Source organism: Pollicipes pollicipes, unplaced genomic scaffold, assembly GCF_011947565.3.
Source record: "Pollicipes pollicipes isolate AB1234 unplaced genomic scaffold, Ppol_2.1 Scaffold_5724;HRSCAF=6776_pilon_pilon_pilon, whole genome shotgun sequence".
Lineage (NCBI taxonomy): Eukaryota > Metazoa > Arthropoda > Thecostraca > Pollicipedomorpha > Pollicipedidae > Pollicipes > Pollicipes pollicipes.
Window position 1 is genome coordinate 27,190,864 of NW_023596746.1, and position 21,704 is coordinate 27,212,567.

General features: G+C 52.9%; 1 protein-coding gene and 1 long non-coding RNA gene across 2 annotated transcripts; both read left to right on the forward strand.

Moving 5' to 3' along the window:
- The first annotated feature begins 3,448 nt into the window (after positions 1-3,448).
- Jasper (JIL-1 anchoring and stabilizing protein) lies at positions 3,449-15,568 on the forward strand. Its single transcript, XM_037226339.1, has 14 exons — positions 3,449-3,473; positions 7,063-7,150; positions 7,347-7,417; positions 7,811-7,940; positions 8,476-8,598; positions 8,872-9,054; positions 9,587-9,791; positions 10,244-10,431; positions 11,153-11,346; positions 12,162-12,276; positions 12,527-12,652; positions 13,356-13,482; positions 14,998-15,072; positions 15,510-15,568. Exons 2-14 carry the CDS (start codon positions 7,076-7,078, stop codon positions 15,566-15,568), a joined length of 1,671 nt encoding a protein of 556 aa, XP_037082234.1. The 5' UTR covers positions 3,449-3,473; positions 7,063-7,075.
- Positions 15,569-15,656: 88 nt separating this feature from the next.
- On the forward strand, positions 15,657-17,621 carry LOC119103742 (uncharacterized). Its single transcript, XR_005094805.1, has 3 exons — positions 15,657-15,798; positions 16,137-16,525; positions 16,892-17,621. It is a non-coding gene; the product is annotated as an uncharacterized LOC119103742 (long non-coding RNA).
- Positions 17,622-21,704: the final 4,083 nt, after the last annotated feature.

The following is a 21,704-nucleotide window of genomic DNA, read 5'->3' on the forward strand; positions in this document are numbered from 1 at the left end:
TTTACCAGATTCCAACGGTTGGATTGCAGCGGTGTTGATACTGGCAAACGTTAAACCATGCCGCGGGATACAGGCCTGCGTGCCCGGCGAGGTCGAGCGTGGTCACGGGGAGGAGTTGCTTTAAGGCCGACGACGACTTGGTGACGGTTGGTTACGGTGAAAATGGGTCGCCTCCCCTTCGTGACGACCTTGATGGCAGGACAGTTCGCTGAAATTGGAGGTGTAAACTACCGTCCTCAGTTGCATCAATGGCGGAGACTCCTTAGCGTACCCAAGTGCTGCGATGCGCCGAGGGGCACGTCAGTTAGCTCCAGTCATCTCCCGATGCTCCCTTGGGCCAGACGTCCTCAAATTCGATAGCCCGCGGGCGCTCGGCCGAGTCCAGCCGGCACCCGGCCGATCGAACGGGTACGGCCTTGGCACTTCTCAAATGTGTCATTCCCTGGTGCCCTGAAAACAGGCGTAGCTCTGTCCTGAAGACGGGCGTGTCTCTATCACCGAGTCGGGCTTGCGTATCCGGTCGAGTGCGTCCGCTCTGCAGCTTCTGGGGTCAATCGTTCTCACAGCAGCTGTGTACGGTACTGGGCACGAAATGCTGGACACGCATTTTCTAGATTTGCTGGATAAATCAAATATAACGATACAGAAGAGTACTTCTTCGCCTTTTTACTTGCCAAATAGAATACAAATTACCTACTGCATACCTTACCTTACCTTACCTTATGGTGATCGGGAATTATAAAAGGCCACTAGGCCTGTAGATCCCGGTCTCGTCAGGCTCCCGGTCCGGTAACCAGGCAGTCTCAAATTATGGGAAAATCCAGTGTGGGACGTCGTACATGATGTAAGCCCAGTGCATATCAAGCCTAGACTTGAACTCTCCAGCTGAGGTCGACGACACGACCGGGTGTGGAAGAGCATTCCAGTCGTTGACAACCCGCGTGCTGAATGAGTTACGATGGACGAGAGTCCTAACTCGAGGTTTTCTGAGCTTCCATTGGTGTCCTCTCGTCACCTCCGAGTTGTGCCTTGTCAGGAACTCCTCTTCCGACAGCGACATACCTCCGGGAAACAGCTGGTACACTGTTACCATGTCTCCCCCACGACGACGATAGCACAGCGAGGGCAACTGGAAGAGTCCGAATCTCTCAGGGAATGGCTGGCGCCTCACTTCATAGACGAGCCGGGTAGCTCGTCTCTGAACCCGTTCCAACCGCTTCTGGTCCAGTTTGCCGAACGGGCCCAGACGACGCTGCCATACTCTAAGTGCGGACGTACCAAGATCTTAAAAAGCAATGCCAATGTGCGAGCGTCGATATTGACAAAAAAAAACCGCCTCACAACCGCCAGCATCTGGTTGACCTTGGAGATCGCTTCCACCGTCTGCACGTGGAACTGGGGCCGGTAATTCACGAAGATCCCGAGGTCCTTCTCGGTGGACTCGACCGCGATTTCGGCACCGTGCAAGAAGTACGTCAGCCTCGGGCTGCAGTTCCCGATGTGCATCATTTTGCACTTTGCTGCACTAAAAGGGAGCAGCCACTCCTTTGACCGCTTGGCCAGGGCGTCGAGGTCAGCCTGCACAGGTGAGTTAGTCAGGGGCCTCGGGACACGACAGTAGATCTTGGTATCATCCGCAAACATCTTGACCACGCTTCGCACTTGTTCTGTCAGATCGTCCACGAAAATTATGAACAGCGTTGGCCCAAGTACTGACCCTTGCAGGATGCCGCTGACGACGTAGGTCCAGTCCGACTTTGAGCCCTGGTCCCGCACTCTCTGCATCCGGTGAGTAAGAAAAACCCTGATCCCGCGTAGCAAATTACCTCTCACACCGTAAGCATGAAGCCTGGAGAGCAGACGGTTATGAGGCACGGAATCATAGGCTTTGCTGAAGTCCAGGTACGCCACGTCCACCTACTCTCCATCCTCTACTGCGGCGCTCCAATCCTCCATGACCTCTGACAGCTGGGTGGTACAGAACCGCTTAGGGAGAAACCCATGCTGGGCTGCATGAAGAAGTCCAGACTCCAAGAAGTGATTAAGTAGGGCATCACGGACGAAGGTTTTGAGCATCTTGGAGGGAATGACAATAAGGCTCACTGGGCGGTAGCTCGCTGGAGATTGTCGATTACCCTTTTCTAAGATCGGGACTACCTCGCCAAGCTTCCATTCCAGGGGAAACCTTCCGGATGCCAAATATTTTCGGAAAAGCATGCTGAGGGGTGCTGCCAGGACATCTGCGGACTCGCGAAGAAGCCTTGGATGGACATCGTCTAGCCCAGGGGCGCTCGAGGCCTTCAGAGCGGTCAGTTTGTTTGCCACTGCCTGGACAGAGATGGCCACGTCATCCAGAAATGGTCCAGTGAAGTTGCACGGTAACACAGGCACTAGTCACTTCGTCCGTGAAAACATTGGCAAATAATTTACAGAGGACATTGGCATTCCCTTCGTTTCTGCTGGTCAACACTCTATCATCGTCAAGAAGGTCTTCTACCCTACATCTTGCGCGTAGTCTCGAGTTGGCGTACCTCCGAAAGGCCTTGTGGTTTCTTTTGAGGTCTGCTACTAATTTCATCTCATACCCGCCCCGAAAGTTTCTGGTCAACTGTAGAGGTGGACCATGCCCCGGGTCAGTGTGTCAGCATGTAAGGCGAGTGGGGCAATGACTCATATCTGAGTGAGGAGAACAATCACGGCTCGGGGCGGTGCGTTACGGTGGCGCCGGTCAGTCGCAAGCAGATCGTGTTGCGGGTGTAAGCCTTGGAAGCAGTATAAGAGGTGCTGCTCGGGCGCGTGGGTGGGGAGTCTCCCTGTCGGCTTTGCGTGCGGTAGTTCGCCGTTGTGTGTGTGGTGGTCCAACCGAGACGTGACCACCGTATGCATCAACTTCCGAGGGTCATTGCGACAACGCACAAACCTGGCATGGTCCAGAACATCTTGAGTCCGCGTGTGCGTTCGCCATAGTCTTTCCTTAGCCTTTTTTAGTTGCATGACCCTTGGGCTCATGCACAAGTTCTTCTTAGGTCTAGTCCTCCTCCTGACGGAGCAAACCTCAGAAGCCATGGCGATTATTTCCTTGAAGAACTTGTAAGCATCTTCGAGGCTGAGGATCAGGGACCACACATGCTGAGAAAGAAACAATATACTACAATTTGCATAATTTAAATGCGTAGCAACGTTTGGAAATATGTGCTGGTGATGAAATTAGCATGGTTGACTTACGTATCGATTCAACATTTTGTTTAACTACTTCTTTTTTAACGAATCGTAAATAGCTGTGCAAAATGAAACACCTAGATCGTCATCTCGGCGTCCCCTTTTTAAGCAGTACTTTAGTGGCAAGTGATTCCGGCGTAAAAGACGGTTTTGCGGCGTGCATGCGCCATTAGATTATTGGCGCGCACGACGCGGTATCTATCGTGGGTGGGAGGGTGCTATTTGCGTAAATTGTGGACTTCAGAGCGGTGTGCGTGAGTTGATTATTAGGTACATACCCGCAGGAGTCCGAGTGGGTTCCGCGCATTTTGGATATTAGGTGCCCGTGCTAAGGTTGGTAGCGAGGTGTTTGCTGATGTATGCATATCCGTGCGCTCCGGCTCCGAAACGTATTGATGGAAGCGTTGGTGTGCTTACAGGCTAGGTTTCCTAGTTTATTGCTGCGTTTGTGGGATCATTTTAAAGAGTCAACCCTGTTTGGCGAATATCGAGCATAATGCATTGCAAATGTTTATAAACTCAATGAGTATGCAGCCATACAATATCATTATCTCAATGTTAGCTGCTGCAAAGCAGAGGTTACTGTACTTATAGAACCAAGAATGGGGATGATTTAAACCAATGTGATAGGTGATGTGAGTGGTGGAATGAAATCTAATGTAACTTAACATTACTTAATATAACTTGCCACTCAATGCCACTCCACACAACATGGCCATACCTAATCTAACCAGTTTTGCCAGTGTAGAACTCACATACTGCTGGTAGCATCACAGATTCAGCAAACTGGTTGACAGTTGTGAGATGAAATGGTTTTAGTTTCATTTCTTTGTGCCTAAATTCTGAAGGTTGTAGAGGTGTACACAAATATTGTGTGCATGTTGTGTAAACATGTGATATGCCCAATCCCATCTTGTCTGGGTTTTATACTAGATTCTGCAGATTGAGACTTTGCTGGCACTTGTGGGGCCTGCATTGACAATGCCACATAACCTTAGCCCTTAAACCTACACTGACAAATGCACCTACCCTTTTTCCTATTCCTACCTCCTACTCTGAAGCTAGCATGTGTCATAAATAAAGTAGTTGGGTTTGACAGCATGGGAAATGTTATTTTTGTTGTATTAAAAGGTAAGAACTATGTCTGGTTTTCAGCAATCACTAACCTCTTCAAACCTATGAAAACAAAATATTTCCTTTTGTTATAAGGGTGAGGATGCAGATAAACCTTCAGCTATTCATCTTTCAAGCCATTTCTGTAGACATATCAACAAGTCCTGTCATCCTCTCAACTGAACAACACCCAAACAGTGGCTGCTCTTGACACACCTGTGTTCTACTGGCAAGTTAAGACGCATGCATTATGCGTAACCTATTTGTTTGGTTTTACAGAGACATGACTTATTTAAAAGGTGTAACATTGAATAAGATATGCATGTTCTCCATCATTGCTGTGATATATATATATATATATATATATATATATATATATATATATATATATATATATATATATATATATATATATGCTCACAATTAGTTGTAAAATTAGGTGAGCATCTTCACTTTGGACTCTTGAATGCAAAAAGTTTATGATGCTTCAGAACACAAAACTATCAGGGTATCCATTTCAAATTACTCATTTCAATAGGACACATCTTATTGTTTGAGGACCAGATTGTGCAAAAAATGTCTGGCTTAGTATTGGCATTGCAGCAATAATTTCAGAGAATGTACACCATAAATCTGAGTGCCTCAAGTTGTACATTCACAGCCATGCTGAGCTCAAACAGAAGTAATGTTTCATGAGTTATGGAGTTGCAAATGCAATTTCAAGAAAAATGGTGCTTTAAAGCTAGTTGGAAAAGCAAAATTGTCTCCCCAATTCAGTGCATTTTGCTCTTTTTGCCATGTAGGCATTGGTTGGGATCAATTTTCTCATGAGGTAGGTGGTTCTACACAATATTTTTTAGACTAGGTTGAAGGTAATGGCTCTTGAACACACTGCTGCATGGAAGTTTATTGTTTGTGTAAGCCATGTGGGGTATTGCACAGTCATGAGAATGCTTATTCTTATATTTGTATGCATTAGTTAAACAGATTTAATACAACACAAATCATGACCCTTCATGGAAAACAATTGGTTCATAGACACAGGTGTAAAAGCCGATTGCATTGCATTATATTTTATTGAATGTTTGTTTGCATGTTTTTATTAGATGCGTTAGGTTTTATATCAATTATTGTGGCCGGTTTATATGGGGTCTCATATTTATATGGGATCTACAATTACATCATATCAAATTTCATCACATAATGGGCAAAAGGGGCAAGTTGGTGTTCCAATGGTATGACATGATCCATATGCATACTGGGCATCATTCAACACAAGACTTTTGTACAAATAGGTACATGGTGGAGCATACAATGACCCACATCTTTCTCATGGGGCTTTGTCGCACTGCTGAGAGGTCTGATAGGTCCAACAGTGTTGGATTGGATCTCATGGACTGGCATGATCATGGCTGTGTTTAATGGTGACATGGGAAGTGGGAATTCATCCTGCTGTTCACTTCATGTGAGGGATAAATGCTAACAACTGAAGGGGACTAAGAGTCGTGCTGTAACATGAAGTTTGGCATCATCACCTCTGGTTGTTCTGTTCATTTAATCTTTCAGAGCTCTTGAACATTCTGGTGCAGCTATGTGCTTTGCTTGAGAGCTGACCTCACTGAGCATGGATGTGGCGGTCTGGCAGCCCACGCCGCAATTGCTCGTGATTGGCTGATCAGTGTTGCCTGGCTCCTGTTTGACCATAAAACACCCCCATAGCTCCCACTCCCATAGCTCAATGTATTAGAGCGCCTGGCGCCCAGCCTACCCGTGGCAGGGTGGGTGGGTTTGAGCTGTTCCATCATTTGCTACTTGCCTCTAGCTGGGATGACCTGTGACTGGTGAAGCAGGCTCACGAGATGTGAGCTGAGGTGAGAGGACAGGGCGGCCGGCGCGGCGGCGTAGGTCGTGATAGGTGTGCCGGTCTTCCCCTGATGGTCCGGTGTGGTCTGGCTCGGCTCTGCTGCGTACCTGATCCCCTCTGGGGGAGAAGGGGGGGGGGGGTATGCTCGGGATCGGCCGACACGATTCGAGAATGCGGCGCGCTTAGCTACCGGCACCAGCCGGGCAGGTCTCAGTCTTGTGATGGCGAGAGGCTCACGTCAGGGATGACGCCGCATATCAGATGAGCACCGGGCTCCGATGGATGCCGATTTTCATGTTATCTGTGATGAAATGAAGCCCAAAATTGTTTCGGAGGTGGTAACGGATGGAAACAATCCCATTGGATTTGTCTAATTCATTGGCTGCTTTAAATGCTGATGCAATAAGTTTGCATGGCCACAAAATATGCTTTGGACATTTAATTATCCTTTTTCACACGTAAGCAATTGGTGCAGTTTACAACACCAAAACGGAGTAATTGCAGGCGTTAAGAAACAATGCAAAATCATGTGCCACATGGCAAACTGGAGTGTGGCAGAAAGTTGACATACTGCATGGCAGCCCAGTACTACATTGTAAAGGTTTCTCCACACCTCCAAATGTATGTGCATCCGCTAAATAGGCATCTTCCGATGTAGAGGTTCAAAGGTGCTGCTGTTGAGAACACATGAGAAATGCCTCAATTTCTCATTGGCAAGGCTGCATTCCATTTCCATCTACTCTAGACACCATTTGATAAAATCACCAGGATGGTGGTATTTAAAGGGGAGTTTTTACCATTTATTGTAGATGTTGGGGTTTTTAGATGTGCCTGTTTTTTGTCACAAGGTTTGTGACTGTTTTCAGAGACAGCGACAAAATGAAGGGGGACGTGTTTGAACCAGATGCGTTGGTATTTGCCAAGATAAGAGGATATCCAGCATGGCCCGCCAAGGTATGTTATGTCTATTTATTCTTCTGTGTTCTTTGTTTGTCAAACACGATTTCGGTACCGAGCTTTGCATTGGAGGACAATCACACATCAAGTTCGGCCTGGTTTTTTGTGGTACGTTGGGGTCGTACATAGTGATTTACCTGTGCATTGCAGTCAGGTGTGACCTGCATTACGAGTGATGTCCTTTTTCATCCAGATTACCGCCGCACTTGATGACGGGAAGAAGCCTAAGAAATATTCTGTGTTCTTCTTTGGGACATATGAAGTGTAAGTACAAGTGCGGCCTGACTATCTGGTCGTGTGTGGAGATTTGTGAATGCAAAACGTAAATTTGTGAGCACAACAAGGCTTAAAATTTATTGTATGAAAATGATGAAAGGTTACCAGCTGTGCTACAGATCACGGTGTTTGGAATAATGGATATTGTTGCCTGAAGTTCAGAGGGTCACAAATTGGAAGGAAGTTTATATTGATAGATACCTTTGGTCTCCATTGGAAATGTAAGATGCAGGCATAATGTCTTAGTCACTTAAGTGACATTTGCCATTTACTTTTCAAACTCGTCGTCCCGGCTGTTGTATGCATGCTTCGGTGCCTTGTCAGATAAAAACGAGTAACATATTGAGATATTTACTTATATTTACCTTTGTCCCTCCACAGTGCAACAGTCAAGGTGGAAGACCTGTTTAGATACAATGCCCAAAGCAAGGAAAAATATGGGTCTGCAAATTTGAAGAGAAAGGGGTTTGCTGATGCCATGAGAGAAATTGAGGAGTCTCCGGACATGGAGGTATTGGCTAGTTTTTTTTTGGGGGGGGGGGCATTGGGGTCATCCTTACATTCAGTGAGGCATTGCTTCTAAGTGCTTCGCCTCCAAAAACCTGTCCATTCCCCCAATGTGGTCGGAAAACTGGGTAAAGGGAAGACTCCCTGCTTGGATAAACTAGTTCGGCTACAGAGCCTCCGCTGTCCAAGCGGCCTGGCCGATCGGCGTCAAACCTTTGCCGTGAAGCGTACCAGCTGTGCGGGGCGGGATCTGGCGGCGATGCCGGGTCGGTTGCTCCGTGTGGCGCGTACAGGGCGCGCGCTACCGGGGCTCTGCCGATTGGGCCGGGATCCTCCTGGTGAAACCACATCCGCCCACGTCTTTAACATGGGTGGGTGCCTTACTCGTTACACGGGCCATCCGTCCGGAGCCTATTCGTCGCGTTCTGTGCCGCGATGCAGACTTCCGAAGCTGAACACTGATTGAACGTGCAGGTGCCATATTGGACTGGCGTGTGTGCGTTTTGTGCATGTTTAATTGGAGCTGGAATGTCCGACAGGCGAGGCCATACCCGCCGCCGGCGCCCACCACGCCCCGCACAGTGTCGGCCGGTGCTGCGCCCGGCTCCACACCCAAACAGCGTGGCCGCGGCCGCAAGCGCAAGGAGGACGCCTCAACGCCGGTACGTTCGCTGCTCTGCATGCGCGCTTGCGTGCGGCTTAGGCGGTCAGGTCGTCACGCGGCGGACCCGTCGTGCTCTCTCTCTCTTTCTCTGACCCCGTCGGCTCTCGCTCCGCGCTGCTGTCAGCAGGCGTGCAGGCCGCGTGTAGACCCTTTCGCCGTCGGTCTGCCAGCGCTGTCGGCGCCGCCTGCTCGCCGGGCGGGGCTGCGCCTGTAGGCCGCCCCGCTCGCGCTAGCCGCGCCGCCCGCTGACGCTAGTCGTGCCGCCCGCCAGCTGGAGCCGGGCGGTAAGCGGCGCCGATTGGACAGCGGCGAGGCGCCGGTCGCTGCGGCCGCCGCCGCCGAGCCCCAGCTCAGCCGCAGCGGCCGCAAGATCAAGCCGAAGCGCTTCGCCGACGACGAGGGGCGCAAGAAGTCGTCGCCGGCGGCGGGCCGCCGCCAGACGCCGGCCGCCCAGGTGGGTGCGGTCAGTTGGGAAGGCGGACTGTGCTTCGCGGTCGGAATAGGTGGTGTGACAGCAGAAGCGGCCGCTCCGGGGCGAGAGCGGTGCGTCACTTCGGGCGTCGCTTGGGAAAATATAGCGACAAGTTCAGGATGCTCGTATAGTTGGCGTACCTAATCAGCGATCGGGGACTGGCCTGTCCCCGTGATAGCTGGATCCTCAACTCGTTGCCTTTCGAAATATCACTGTGCATGCGTGCGTGCGTGCGTGCACGCGCGTGTGTGCGTGTGTGTGTGTGTGTGTGCGTGTATGTGTGTGTGCGTGCATGCGTGCGTGCGTGCGTGCGTGCGTGCGTGCGTGCGTGCAGGACGGTTAAGTGCGCCGTAAGGATGTTCAGTTTGATATGGCACACACCCGTCCACACTGTCTGGTGCTACAATCCATCGCGGCGGTTGCCTCACGGGGTCGCCTGCCGCTCTGCCCTGGCATCGCCGCGCATTGTCACCTCCGGGACCTGACGGCGACCCGTGTTGCTCTCGTCTGACAGCCGGCCGGCGGCGAGCCGGACGAGGACGAGCTCGCCCCCGCCGTCAAAACCGAGGAGGACGACGAAGACGAGGAGGCGGAACAGCCGCTGCCCATGGACACAGCCGAGGAGGAGGAGGGCGGCGCCGGGGACGGGCTCGCCGAGGACCCGTTGGCCGACCCCGCTGGCCAGCCGATGGACGGCCAGGGCGACGATCAGCCGCCCGGTGAGCCGGCTCAGCCACGGCGCCGGCCGCCTCCTGTCGCACGCCGCGCTCGGCCCCCGTGTGCCTGCTCTCTGTTGTCGAGTCCAGTGTTCCGCCCTTGTCCTAGTATTCGGACCGTGTAGTTGGACTGGAGCACCGGAGCAGTCGGAGCCGGAGCCGGAGCCGGAGCCGGAGTGGTGCGACATCGCTGTTCAGACGCGTGACCGGGGCGTGCCCGACGGAGCTGGGGCGGGAGCCGGAGCCGGAGCCGGAGCCGGAGCTGGAGCCCGAGTGGTGCGACGTCACTGTTCAGACGCGTGACCCGGGTGTACCCGACAGAGCCGGAGCCGGAGCCCGAGTGGTGCGACGTCACTGTTAAGGCGTGTGACCCGGGTGTACCCGACAGAGTCGGAGCCGGAGCCCGAGTGGTGCGACGTCACTGTTCAGGCGTGTGACCCGGGTGTGCCCGACAGAGCCGGAGCGCCGTGACGTGCGCTACAAGCCGTACCCGTGCCACGAGACCGAGGACATCATCCGCGTGGTGGACTCGGCCACCGTCGAGAAACAGGACGACGGTCGGAAGGTCATGTACGTCAAGGCCAAGTGCGGCGAGATGCTCGAGATCGACATTTCGGACCGGGAACGGCCCAAGGAGTTCAAGGTAGGTGTGCTTGGCACAGACGGCGAGCCTTCTGCGCTCGCTGGGCGGATGACGCCACATATGCGCGATTTGTGTCCGTGTGTTTGCGTGTGCGTGCGTGTATGTTTGTGCTCGCGTACGCGCGCATGGGTGTGTATGTGTGGGCGTATGCTTCGGAGCAACTTTGGGGTCAGGGACTGGATGAACTTACGGTTAGCATAGCGCGTCTCAGGGCTGTTTGATCGCACAATCTTCTTGCTGGGTATTCAATCTCTGAGGTTTTCAATTGCACAAGCCGCGCTATGTCAGAGCTACAGAATACGCGATATTCGTTCAATTTTTCAGTAGCAAACGATTGTTGTTCTGTTGGAGAATCCGTCGTATCTGGTAGATTTCCCATTCCCTGTGATATTCTATTTGACCAGCTAAACCTGCGATCCTAAATCCCGGTTGTCATTCAGATGAAGTGTGCCTTGGTGTTCGACTCCCTTGGCTGACGAAGTGAACGGTTTTCCGATGTGTCACTCATACTTGTGTCTCACGGGGCCATGTTCGTATCCCACGCTCTGCGAATTCATGAAAAAATAGCCTCCTGCAATCACCCATGGTACCCCGCCCCCTCTCATCGCCCTCACCGGCGAGGGAAACATCACCGGCTTGGCGCGCCCCCTGCCGTTGGCGCCACACAATGTCTGCACTGGCGCGCCGTGCGTCGACGACAGCTCCCCGCCTGTGCCGGCAGTCGGAGAAGGCGCGCATCATGTGGGACACGGCCACGGCCATCAACCTGGCGCGCCTGAGACACCAGCTGGAGCGGGGCGAGTGCGTGCCGGAGCGGCTGCGCGAGAAGCTGCTGGCGCGCGGCGACGTCGCCGCCGAGGTCAAGGAGAAGCTCAAGAATGAGAAGCGGCAGGAGATGCGCAAGAGCAAGCTCTGGTGCGAAGACGGTCCTTGACCGGAGCGGAGGGGGGGGGGGGGGAGGAGGATAGGGCGAACTGGCTTTGTGGCTCTGGATTCAGGATGTGAAAGATCGTGAGACCTGAACTTACTTCATGTAGGTATTATTTTTTTTTGCACAGAATTTGCTGTGTCAGAACGGCGCCAGGTCGGCATGTTAATTTCGATATTTTTCATTGAATGGCTCACTATGGCAGCTAGCTTTTTTGAATGACCCATCACGATTGTGCGTTAGCGGCCATGCCAATCTTCTCTGTATGGTCCCAATTTAAGTACTTGTGCTGCCGAGGCGGATACGCTAGCTTTCCAGTGAATGTATTGCGGATTGATGACCATGTTTAGATTGTAATGGTTAATCGAGCCCAGATGATATGCTTTCTCTCATTAGAGCAATGCAGCACACTCAGTGTGTAAATGAAGTGTCCTCCGAATGAGCCGTTGGTCGTGCCTGCCGTCACCCATAAGAACATTGTGCACATGGGGTCTTAATAGGGACTGGCGTGTGTGATGGGTGTGGCTCTGGCTGAATGGTAGTTCACGAGCTTATTATTGGTGGTCGGGTATTCAGTTACATACCATGAACGCTACGTCGGTCGCGTGGGCATCCCTCTCCGACCGGTGAGTGGGCGCGAAATGACCCTAGAAGTCGACGCGCCCTAAAACCCCAATCATCATCATCATCATCTCCGACCGGTGAAGCCTTGCCTCTGCGCCGCTGTTTCGTGTGAGGCCCGCGGCGCTGGTCGAGGCTGCCGCGGCACTGACGGGCCGCCGGGCTGTGTGGGTCGTCGCAGGTGGCTGCGCGACGAGGCCAGGCTGATCGAGCTCGACTACCACATCAAACTGAACCTGATCATCGACGAACAGAACCACGAAAAGTGCATCAAGGTGTTCGAGGAGCTCTCGCAGGTACGTGCGGCAGAAGCAGGCGTAAAGCGTGATGTTACGGAGGATAGTGTTGGCCTGAGACTGAGTATGCCGACCCTGTTTGTGTAAGATCTTCATTAGTTGAGACTGATAAACCTCTAGGAAGTCCTATCTGTGTTGAAATGCTAAATTTCAAATCTAGGGAAGATCTGCTAACACAAAGCACCTCTCCCCACCGTACTGATGTACACCATTGTTCTTCCCTGACCATTCTGCTCCTGCCGCGCTTCAGATGAACATGGCGCCGCTGATGCTGAAAAAGAACCCCGAGATCGTGGAAACGGTGCGCAAGTGCAGGAAGTACACGGGCAGTTCTGAGATCCGAGAGCTGGCCGACAAGTGCTACCAGAAGTTCAAAGTGAGCCTGAGGCCGGGCCTCTGATGTTGTGCTTGGCTCGGCCAGTAGGCCGGCCGCCTCGCCAGCGGTGCTTACAGTGGGCCACCGGTGCGCACCGCTGGCAAGCGTACTGAGGCCGAGCGTACTGCGTGCTGGGGGGGGGGGGGGGGGGAGGCATAAGCGCCTCCCATCAGCCACAGCTTTTCTCAGCACCAGTCATTGTCAGACCGGATAGTCGGACGAAAATCGTCAAAAACCGTCAGGCCGGCGCACCAATACAGTGGCAGACACAGTGGCGGAGCTGCATGTCTGAGATACCAGGGGCGTGGGGTTCGATTCCTCGTGGTACCCGCCTTTCCCGCCTGGGTGACAGGCAAGCAGCGCCATCAAGACACTGCAGCTGAGTGTGTCGTAAAGGCCCCAGCGACAGCGACGGGAGTCATCGGGTCATATGTAACTGCCTTTTCACGTGGCAAAATGCACGTGTGTTAAACATCATCCTCCCGCTCAGCTACTTCCACTACTCGTCAATTTGTCTTCACTTATGTCTCCTCGCGTCGGAATTTTTTCAGAAGCAGTAAATATATGGCATTTATGCGCTCTCCCTTATCCAAGCCTAGGCCGTTTTCTGCTACAACTTCGTGTGTGGGCCAGCGTGCTGGGCACCACTGTGCGCTCTGTCGCTACTGTGCTGCGAACTGCACACTCACGCCTATTTTTACAGAAAATGTTCGTCGTCCCGCCTGGCAAGATGTTCCGCGAGTACTTTGACGAGCAGCTGGCCCAGTTCCGCAAGATTACCGCCGATATGCCTGAGGAGAAGGTCATCAGGATGGTGCGCGACCCGCTCTGTGAGTGTGGCCTCCGTCCGCGCGGAGGGAGCGGCCCGGCGCTCCGCCCGTGGCCCCGCCGCTCCACTCTGCGTCCCGTGTGTGGGCGTCAAACCTCGCCGGTTGTCCTGTGCTAGCTGCGGTGTCGGTGGCCTCGGGCAGAGTGCCGCTCTATTGATGGTTGATGTTGTGATTGGCTCGGCCAGCGGGCCGGCCGCCTCGCCAGCAGTGCTCACAATGCATCACCGGTGCCGGCCGGGCACCGGTGATGGCCGGGCCTCTGATGGTGGGCCGGGCCATCAACACGCGCCCAGGTGGCCGGTCGAATGCAACGCGGTCTGGTGGGAGAGGTGGGGGGAGGGCGGGGGGGGGGATAATTAGACCCTCTACGATCCCCCCCAAACAAAAACTAATAAAGCTAGATGTACCAAATTCACAGGCTACATCGGCCTGCGTGTGAATTAATTTTGTCAAATTGTGGCCAAATTTTAGGGTCCCTAGGTCATGACCTTATGTCAGATAAGTTCAATAATATGAGGTCAAGCTGCTGTCAAGTTGTCTGAAGTACCTTTAAACCTTCTCATGTAACTACTTTTAACCCAGATGCTCTCTTCCACATGTAACTATTTTCATCCCCAGATGTTCTCTTCTATATGTAACTACTTTTAACCCCAGATGTTCTCTTCGAAGCATAATGTCACTGATTGTCATTTCAGATCTTGTTTAGCCTTCAGAAAGTCGCTGCGACCAAAAGCCTGCGATATTTTGTTGATGTTTGAATTAAAACAAGCGTCAAGGATTACGCTGGTAGGTATGTTCGGTGGTGGTTTGGGGTTTAGGGTCGCTTCGGCGTCGAGACCATTTGGCGCCGAATAGGAGATGTGTTCCTGGCAAGAAAGTTTCGTCGGGGTCATTTTAGGTTAGTGACCTCGGGCCTTCATTGAGCCCGAGTAGGATGTCTGTTGACGTGTCTGTGATCAAAAGCTTTTGAAAGCACATAACTTATTTTAATATCACATATGTTTATGCTATTATACATATTTGCCTAAGACACCATATCAAGTGTGTATGGTGTAAATCCGTCTAGCATTCCGATGTCGAATCAAATTGAACGATTGCATGAATTGCTTTCTCTGACAGCCATGGCCTGAGTTTGACCTGCTATAGGTCAGCAGCGTTACAAGGCTCACATAATTTGACATACCAAAAGATCAGCTATTCAATTGCATGCAGCTCCACATAGCGTGGCGCAGCTACGCCGCGCTGTTTGGAAGTTACCCTGGAAAAACTTTCGTGAGGTGGTTGGGTGGGCGAATTGCTCTTCCCCCCCCCCCCCCACCTGGGCACGTGTTAAGCCCGTATTTGTTTGTGTGAGTAAGGCACTTTTACTCTGAGTGGATGTCCAAAACATCGAAATTGTCCAACTGCAGTGGACCTCTCGGGTGTTCAGGTAGCCGGGCACTGCTCCGCCCCCGTCTGTCCGCCTGGCATCGACTAATGAGCATGTGTATGAGTATGTGTGTGTATCGCCTGCAGTCCAGCGGCCGGGCGAGGCCAGCAGCGAGTCCGAGGACGAGGTCTGGCCGCCGGCGCCGCCTAATGAGTATGTATGTGAGTATGTGTGTGTGTCGCCTGCAGTCCAGCGGCCGGGCGAGGCCAGCAGCGAGTCCGAGGACGAGGTCTGGCCGCCGGCGCCGACTAATGAGTATGTGTATGAGATGTGTGTGTGTCGCCTGCAGTCCAGCGGCCGGGCGAGGCCAGCAGCGAGTCCGAGGACGAGGTCTGGCCGCCGGCGCCGACTAATGAGTATGTGTATGAGTATGTGTGTGTGTCGCCTGCAGTCCAGCGGCCGGGCGAGGCCAGCAGCGAGTCCGAGGACGAGGTCTGGCCGCCGGCGCCGACTAATGAGTATGTGTATGAGTATGTGTGTGTGTCGCCTGCAGTCCAGCGGCCGGGCGAGGCCAGCAGCGAGTCCGAGGACGAGGTCTGGCCGCCGGCGCCGCCATGTGTATGTGTATGAGTATGTGTGTGTGTCGCCTGCAGTCCAGCGGCCGGGCGAGGCCAGCAGCGAGTCCGAGGACGAGGTCTGGCCGCCGGCGCCGACTAATGAGTATGGGTATGAGTATGTGTGTGTGTCGCCTGCAGTCCAGCGGCCGGGCGAGGCCAGCAGCGAGTCCGAGGACGAGGTCTGGCCGCCGGCGCCGCCACACACCAACGGCAACGGCGCGGCCGGGCCCCCCGCCGCCGCCGACGCCGCCGCCGAGCCGGAGGCAGACGCCGCCACAGATCAGGCTGCCGAGCCGGCCGGGGGTGACGCCAGCGTGCCAGCCGACGCAGGTGCGGGGGCCGCCGGCCGGTGGCTAGTGAGAGCTGCAGGCGTGCGCGGACCTGGAGTGGCGACCGCGGTGGTGTGGGTGGACCTGTGTTGTGATGAACCTCCTCATGCAGCCTTTTCTTGATTTTTGCGCGACATGATGTGATATAGACCCCGACAATATCCTGGTATCCCGGTTTTGTACTTCTTGGTGAAGTAGTGAAAACACACGCGCAAATATAGCCAATCCCAGGTGCCGTGGGGTGGTCACGTTCTCCTGGTTCCGCACCAGCCAGCCCGGAGCACTACGCGAGTGTCTGACAAACGTCGGATGTGACTGCAGCCCCTCACTTTTCCCCAGGAGAGAGGACCGAGCCGTCCGCTGAAAAGGCCACCCCCGCCGCCGAGCCGGAGCCCGCCGCGGCGGCGGAGCCGGAGTCTAAGCCGGAGCCGAAGTCGGAGCCTGAGGTGGACCAGGAGCAGGAGCAGGAGCCGAAGCAGGAGAAGGAACCGGAGCCGGCGGACGACGACGAGGAGGATAAGGCCGACGCCGAGGCGGCGCAGGAGCCGGCCGAGCCGGCCGACCGGGACCTGGCCTCGGACGCGGCCGGCGAGACGCTGGACGAGACGGAGGGCACGGCCACCGAGGGGACCGCCACCGAGGGCAGCCAGGGCACGGCCGAGGAGCTGGCCGCCAGCTCGGAGGACGAGCCGACCCGGCCGGCCGACGACGCCAGTACTAACGACGAGGTACGGCCCGGGGAGAGGGCGCGCCGGTGACGGGGTGCGCGGCGAGATGGCCGCCGTCGTCCGGTGTGGAGCGGGGCCAGCGCTATTGATGAGGTGGTACGGGATGGCGGGGGGGGGGGGAGGTGTTGGGGTCGGTGGTGATGTCCGGTCCGGGGGTGTGTGGCAAGGTCGGCATGAAAGACGGGCTACGGATCGTGACTAGTGTACAGTATTCATATGCGGCGCGGCTGTCTCCAGTCACGAGCCGGGGGCATTGGCATTAGCATCGACCAAAGGTGCTGAGTCGTGCTGTTGCTCCGCCGCCGACCGCCCGCCTGGCGCGCCCTCGCCTGGCGCGCCCTCGCCTGACTTCAGCCTCCTCGGCAGGCTGCCGATGCCAGCTCCGAGAGCCGACCGGACGCCGGCGAGTCGACCGCCGAGGAGTCGGAGTCGACCTCGACTCAGTAGTCGTCCTTCGAGTCTGGGGGGCCCTCGGCGCCGGCCCGGGCCCTGACGTCGGCGGCCGGCTGGGGCGTGTCACATTCTCGGTCGCCCCAGGTGACGCCGGCCGTCGTGTGGGCTGCCGGCGGCCGAACCTGGCGGGGCGAGCCAGGCTGTTACAAAGGCGCTGTGTTTTATCACGATGCGCGTGTGCCGGCGGTGTATGCTGGCGCCGGCGCAAGCGGCAGGCAGTGTGGGTGCGCGTCCGTGGGCTGCGCGAATGGGGTCGGTCCACCATTCCCAGTACCAGCTCATTGTATTTTGCCATTGTCCCATCGTAAGGACGCCGTCGGAGCGGTGGAGGCCGCGGCCCTGGTGGGAGAGACGGCCAAGGGCCTCCTGGCCAAACGCTCCCCCCCCCCCCCTCCTGTCAGCAGAGGTGGGCTGCGTTCGTTTCGTTCGTGTTTTGTGACGTGGCATTCAGCAGAGCGCATTGGGGGATCAGAAGACGTGTTGCCGCGGATTGAGCCGCACATCATTGTACATTTTAAAATAAATGACTGGAATGACCGTGTGTAACTGATACAACATTTTGTGACGTGGCTGAAATCGCCCGCGCAATGAGACCCCAAAACATGACAAAACACTTGTAATAAAACGATCGTTCCAGTAACAATCCGTGTGACTTTGCGAATGGTGATGGTTCATCAACATCTTAAGCACACCTAAGGCACAGACGCATTGGAGACTCCCTGCGGTTGATTACCTTCTGGTGATGAGATAATATAAGGCGACGTACTTGGATTTTGGGGCAGAGTAAGGGGGTCAAGGCCTTCTTGAGAGCAGCATGGTTGACAGCCACGATGTCCTGAGAATGGTTGTTCTGCTTTGCGACCGGAGCGCCATCTACGCGGCAGAGAACGCACATTCGAAGTGGAGTGAGTAGCTCCCTCCTCCACCCGAAACAGTGCCCGTACACGTCGCGTCGGGGGAAGTGGTGAAGGTAAAGGTAGTCACGTTCTGATATAGTCATAGTCACGCACATGTACCCCAATTCACGGCGCTGGCTCCGGGAGTTCTTTCAGCAACAAGCTCCGCTCAGCTGGGTGGCCTCCCTGAACATCCATCTCAAAACCCAGCACGAAAATGATCAAGTAATCACCCCTCCGATTTGTGTGACTGTACAAATCTTACACTGTGAATGAGTGGTTGTAGCTTATTAGGCGGTTACAACGGGCCGTCATCAGCTGACTAATAAGCTGACTAATAACTAATTTAAGCCTTATCATGTATGATTTGTCCTTGTCTTCTGCAGAACACAATTCCTTCGGGTCTGCACCACCTCTTCGCCTGCTTATTTATGCTTGTTTCCTCTTCCTAACTGGCAGTGTCGCGACTTGATTTTATGTTTTCTGGTGTTAACGTACGGTTTATTGCATTGCTGGGATAGAGCAAGGGATACTCCTGGTTACCTGTTCTTGGGCAATGGTATCCAAAAAAGGTCATGGCAACTACACGAATTCACAATAATCTTGACCTCGGCAACATCCCCGGACGTGACCGAGGACACAGCGAGGCAGCCTGAGCTGGAGTATCAGACCATGACCGAGGACACGGCAAGGCAACCTGAGCTGGAGCATCAGACGATGACCGAGGACACAGCGGGAGTGTCAGACGACGACCGAGGACACAGCGAGGCAGCCTGAGCTATGTGGAGTATCGGACCTCGTGTAGCCGTCACAAGCTGCTTCGTTACGCTTAGTCGGGTGCTCGGTACCAGAAGGAAACAAATGAAATCCGTTAATCACCGCATGCGTCAGCAATGACAAGCACACTTGTGTACATATTATTCCTCTTACAGATTTAGTCCGAACCATTTGATTGAATGGATTTCTGGGATCAGCACCCATGCTAAGCGGTGCTTGCTGTGTGGTCCCTGACCCCGCCATTCAGTCGCGGAATTTCTGGCCAACGGTAGAGCTTTACGACGAAGGCTTAACAACCTGGCATGACCCATCCTGTTCAACCCCGAGTCCACAAGTGTCTTTTGTGAAAGAAATCACCTAGACTTACGAAGTGGGAGGCGTCGTAGCAGGAAGAGGCTGACAGTTGGGCAAGATCGAGAAACATCGACACTTCTCGTCAACTGTGAGATGGCTGCATGGCTGCCACCCTGCAGCTAGAAGAAAAACAACGCGAGACTGACCCGCCGCCCGCGAACGACGACAGCGCTCGGAGGTCACGCTCTCCCCACGAAGAGAGCTGGCTTTCTAGTCAAGACCGGCAACCGTGCCTGAACGGCCACGAGCCCTGAATGATTAAGGGTTCACATGATCTGAGGTGATGAAGCGTTTTTACACAGCGGGGCAGTCTGGTCAGTTCAGATTACGTGGAGGTGTAACTTGACATATGTATCTTATGTTACAAAAGAGCATTGTGCAAAAATCGTCTTCTTTAATGTAGCAAATATCGTAAATAATCATGAAACAGGTACACCTACGCTCTCACTTTCAAGCTATTATATTCATAATAGCGAACGTCTGGGCGCTCCAGAAACAACACTTGTCAAGCTGGCGCCATTGGTAAGCAAATCTTTAACGGAAGAAGACCCTCCACCTTTACCATCAGTAGTAGACGCGCATCTGTCTGATCACTGCATGTGTGGTTTTACGGTCAGCGTAAGTCACGTGACAGCCGGGAAATCATTACGAAAACTCAACAATTCTCTGCTCGGTGACGACACGTTTGTGACTCGAACTAAGTCACAAATTGCAGACAATAAGTGACAGTGAAAACGAAGAAATGCCAATGACCACACTACTCGCAACTTTCCTATGTCTTCTGAGGGGCTGGATACAATACGCTAGTCATAACAAGGAAGCCGAACAAAGACACAAATAAATAGAGGCTCGAGTAAACAGCGCAGTGAACAACGACTTAACGATTGAAATAGTTACTAAGCTAATGCAGAAACGTGACAGTTTAATTGCCACACTGACTAAAAGTAACATGTTCCGCTGCAGAACCAACTTGAGACAATTCGCGGAAAAGGGCACTAAATACTCACGTGCCCTTAACAAAAGGAACAATGCACGGCAAACATTTAAGACATTAAAACTGGAGCTTACCGAGGAAGGAAATGTATCAGATGATGTTAAGAAGAATGTTAAAGGAGAGTCGTACTTACTTCGAAGCGCCATATGCTCCCGACCAGAACCTAAATGCACGTGCACAATTCTTAGACGGCATAGCACACCTGGACAACCTTAGAGCATCGCTCTGCGAGGGTCAGCTGACTCTAGATGAATTAGAAGCAGCGCTTCTCTCGAGGAAAACCTCAACAGGTCCGGGTCCAGATGGATTTGCCGTACGGTTTTACAAAATGGTTTAGCATGACTTAAAAGGCTCATTTCTTCTGCTATGATCAAAATGTTTAGGGTAGGAACTTTTCCGAATATCCTTAAAAACAGCACAACCGTTTTAACACGAAAAAACAAAGATTGACGACAAATTAAATGTTTTCGGTCCATCAGAGTGCTGTACGTTGCATACAAAATATTAACAAAAGCTTTGGCGTAAAGACCAAATACAGTAATGAATGGAACAATAATCGGAGATCAGACAGATTTTCTCCCGTGTAGGCGTATAGGCGAACATATGCGGCTAATTATCAATATAATTCGCTATGCAAAAATCGACAATACGCCTGGACTGATATTGTTCTGCAATTGGTGTAAGGCGTATGATTCGGCTGGGGTTATCTGAAAAGTCACGTCAAGGCACTAGGTTTCGGACGTGATAGCAAAAAGTGGATTAACTTGACGTATGATCAAACTGGAGTCACTCAAAGCCGCGCTCGCGTGCAGATAAACGGCCATATGTTAGAGCCTTGTTAGACCGTGATAGCCAAAGGCCTCCGTCAAGGATGTCCATTCAGCTGCTTGCTATTCCTGATTTCACTTGAACCACTGGTACGTAAAATCAGGTGCTGTAGCGACATTAACGGGCTTACCATCGGTGACGCAGAAATGTAGACTACAGCCTATACCGATGATATAGCTATGATCATTGATAGTTCCGATAAATCCTTTAGGGCATGTTTGAAATGTCTAGATACTTATCGAGATACATCGGGCCTATCCCTGAACAGACAAAAGACGCAAGGGGTCTGGCATCTGGCAAGGGGTCAGCACTGAAACGGACTAGGTGAAATTTGTCCAGAGATCGAAGTATCGTGGGAGCTTAACCCACTGGATTACCTTGGAATAAAACTCACCCCGACATGCGTAGACCTGGCAAATATCAACTATCCGAAAAATTTGAAGGTTAAAAGCCAAACTTAGCACACGCCCGGGTGGCCGGTTGGATACCCTTCGCTCGTGGGGCGTCAGTTTGACCCCCTGAGATCTCAGGAACTAAAAGAGCTATACACCAAATTCACAGGGTGCACTGACCTGTACATGAGCTCACTTTGGTCAAAGTTTGAGGTTCCTAGGTCATGACCTTCGCGTCAAATAAGGTCAAAGAAGGTCAAATTCCAGATTGGTCTTTAAAGGACCCCCAGGACCTAGATCACTGTTACAAGCAAAAATGCACATGCTCATTCAAGGTTAATAAACTTGTTTGAAGTTTTGAGGGTCATGGTGACCAAAATCATACAAGACTGCTTTGAGTTTCGCATTTGAATAAGCGACTAAGATTACGCTAGGCAGTATGTTCCTAAAAGCAAAATGTTGACGTGGGTCACTTTAGGTCAGTG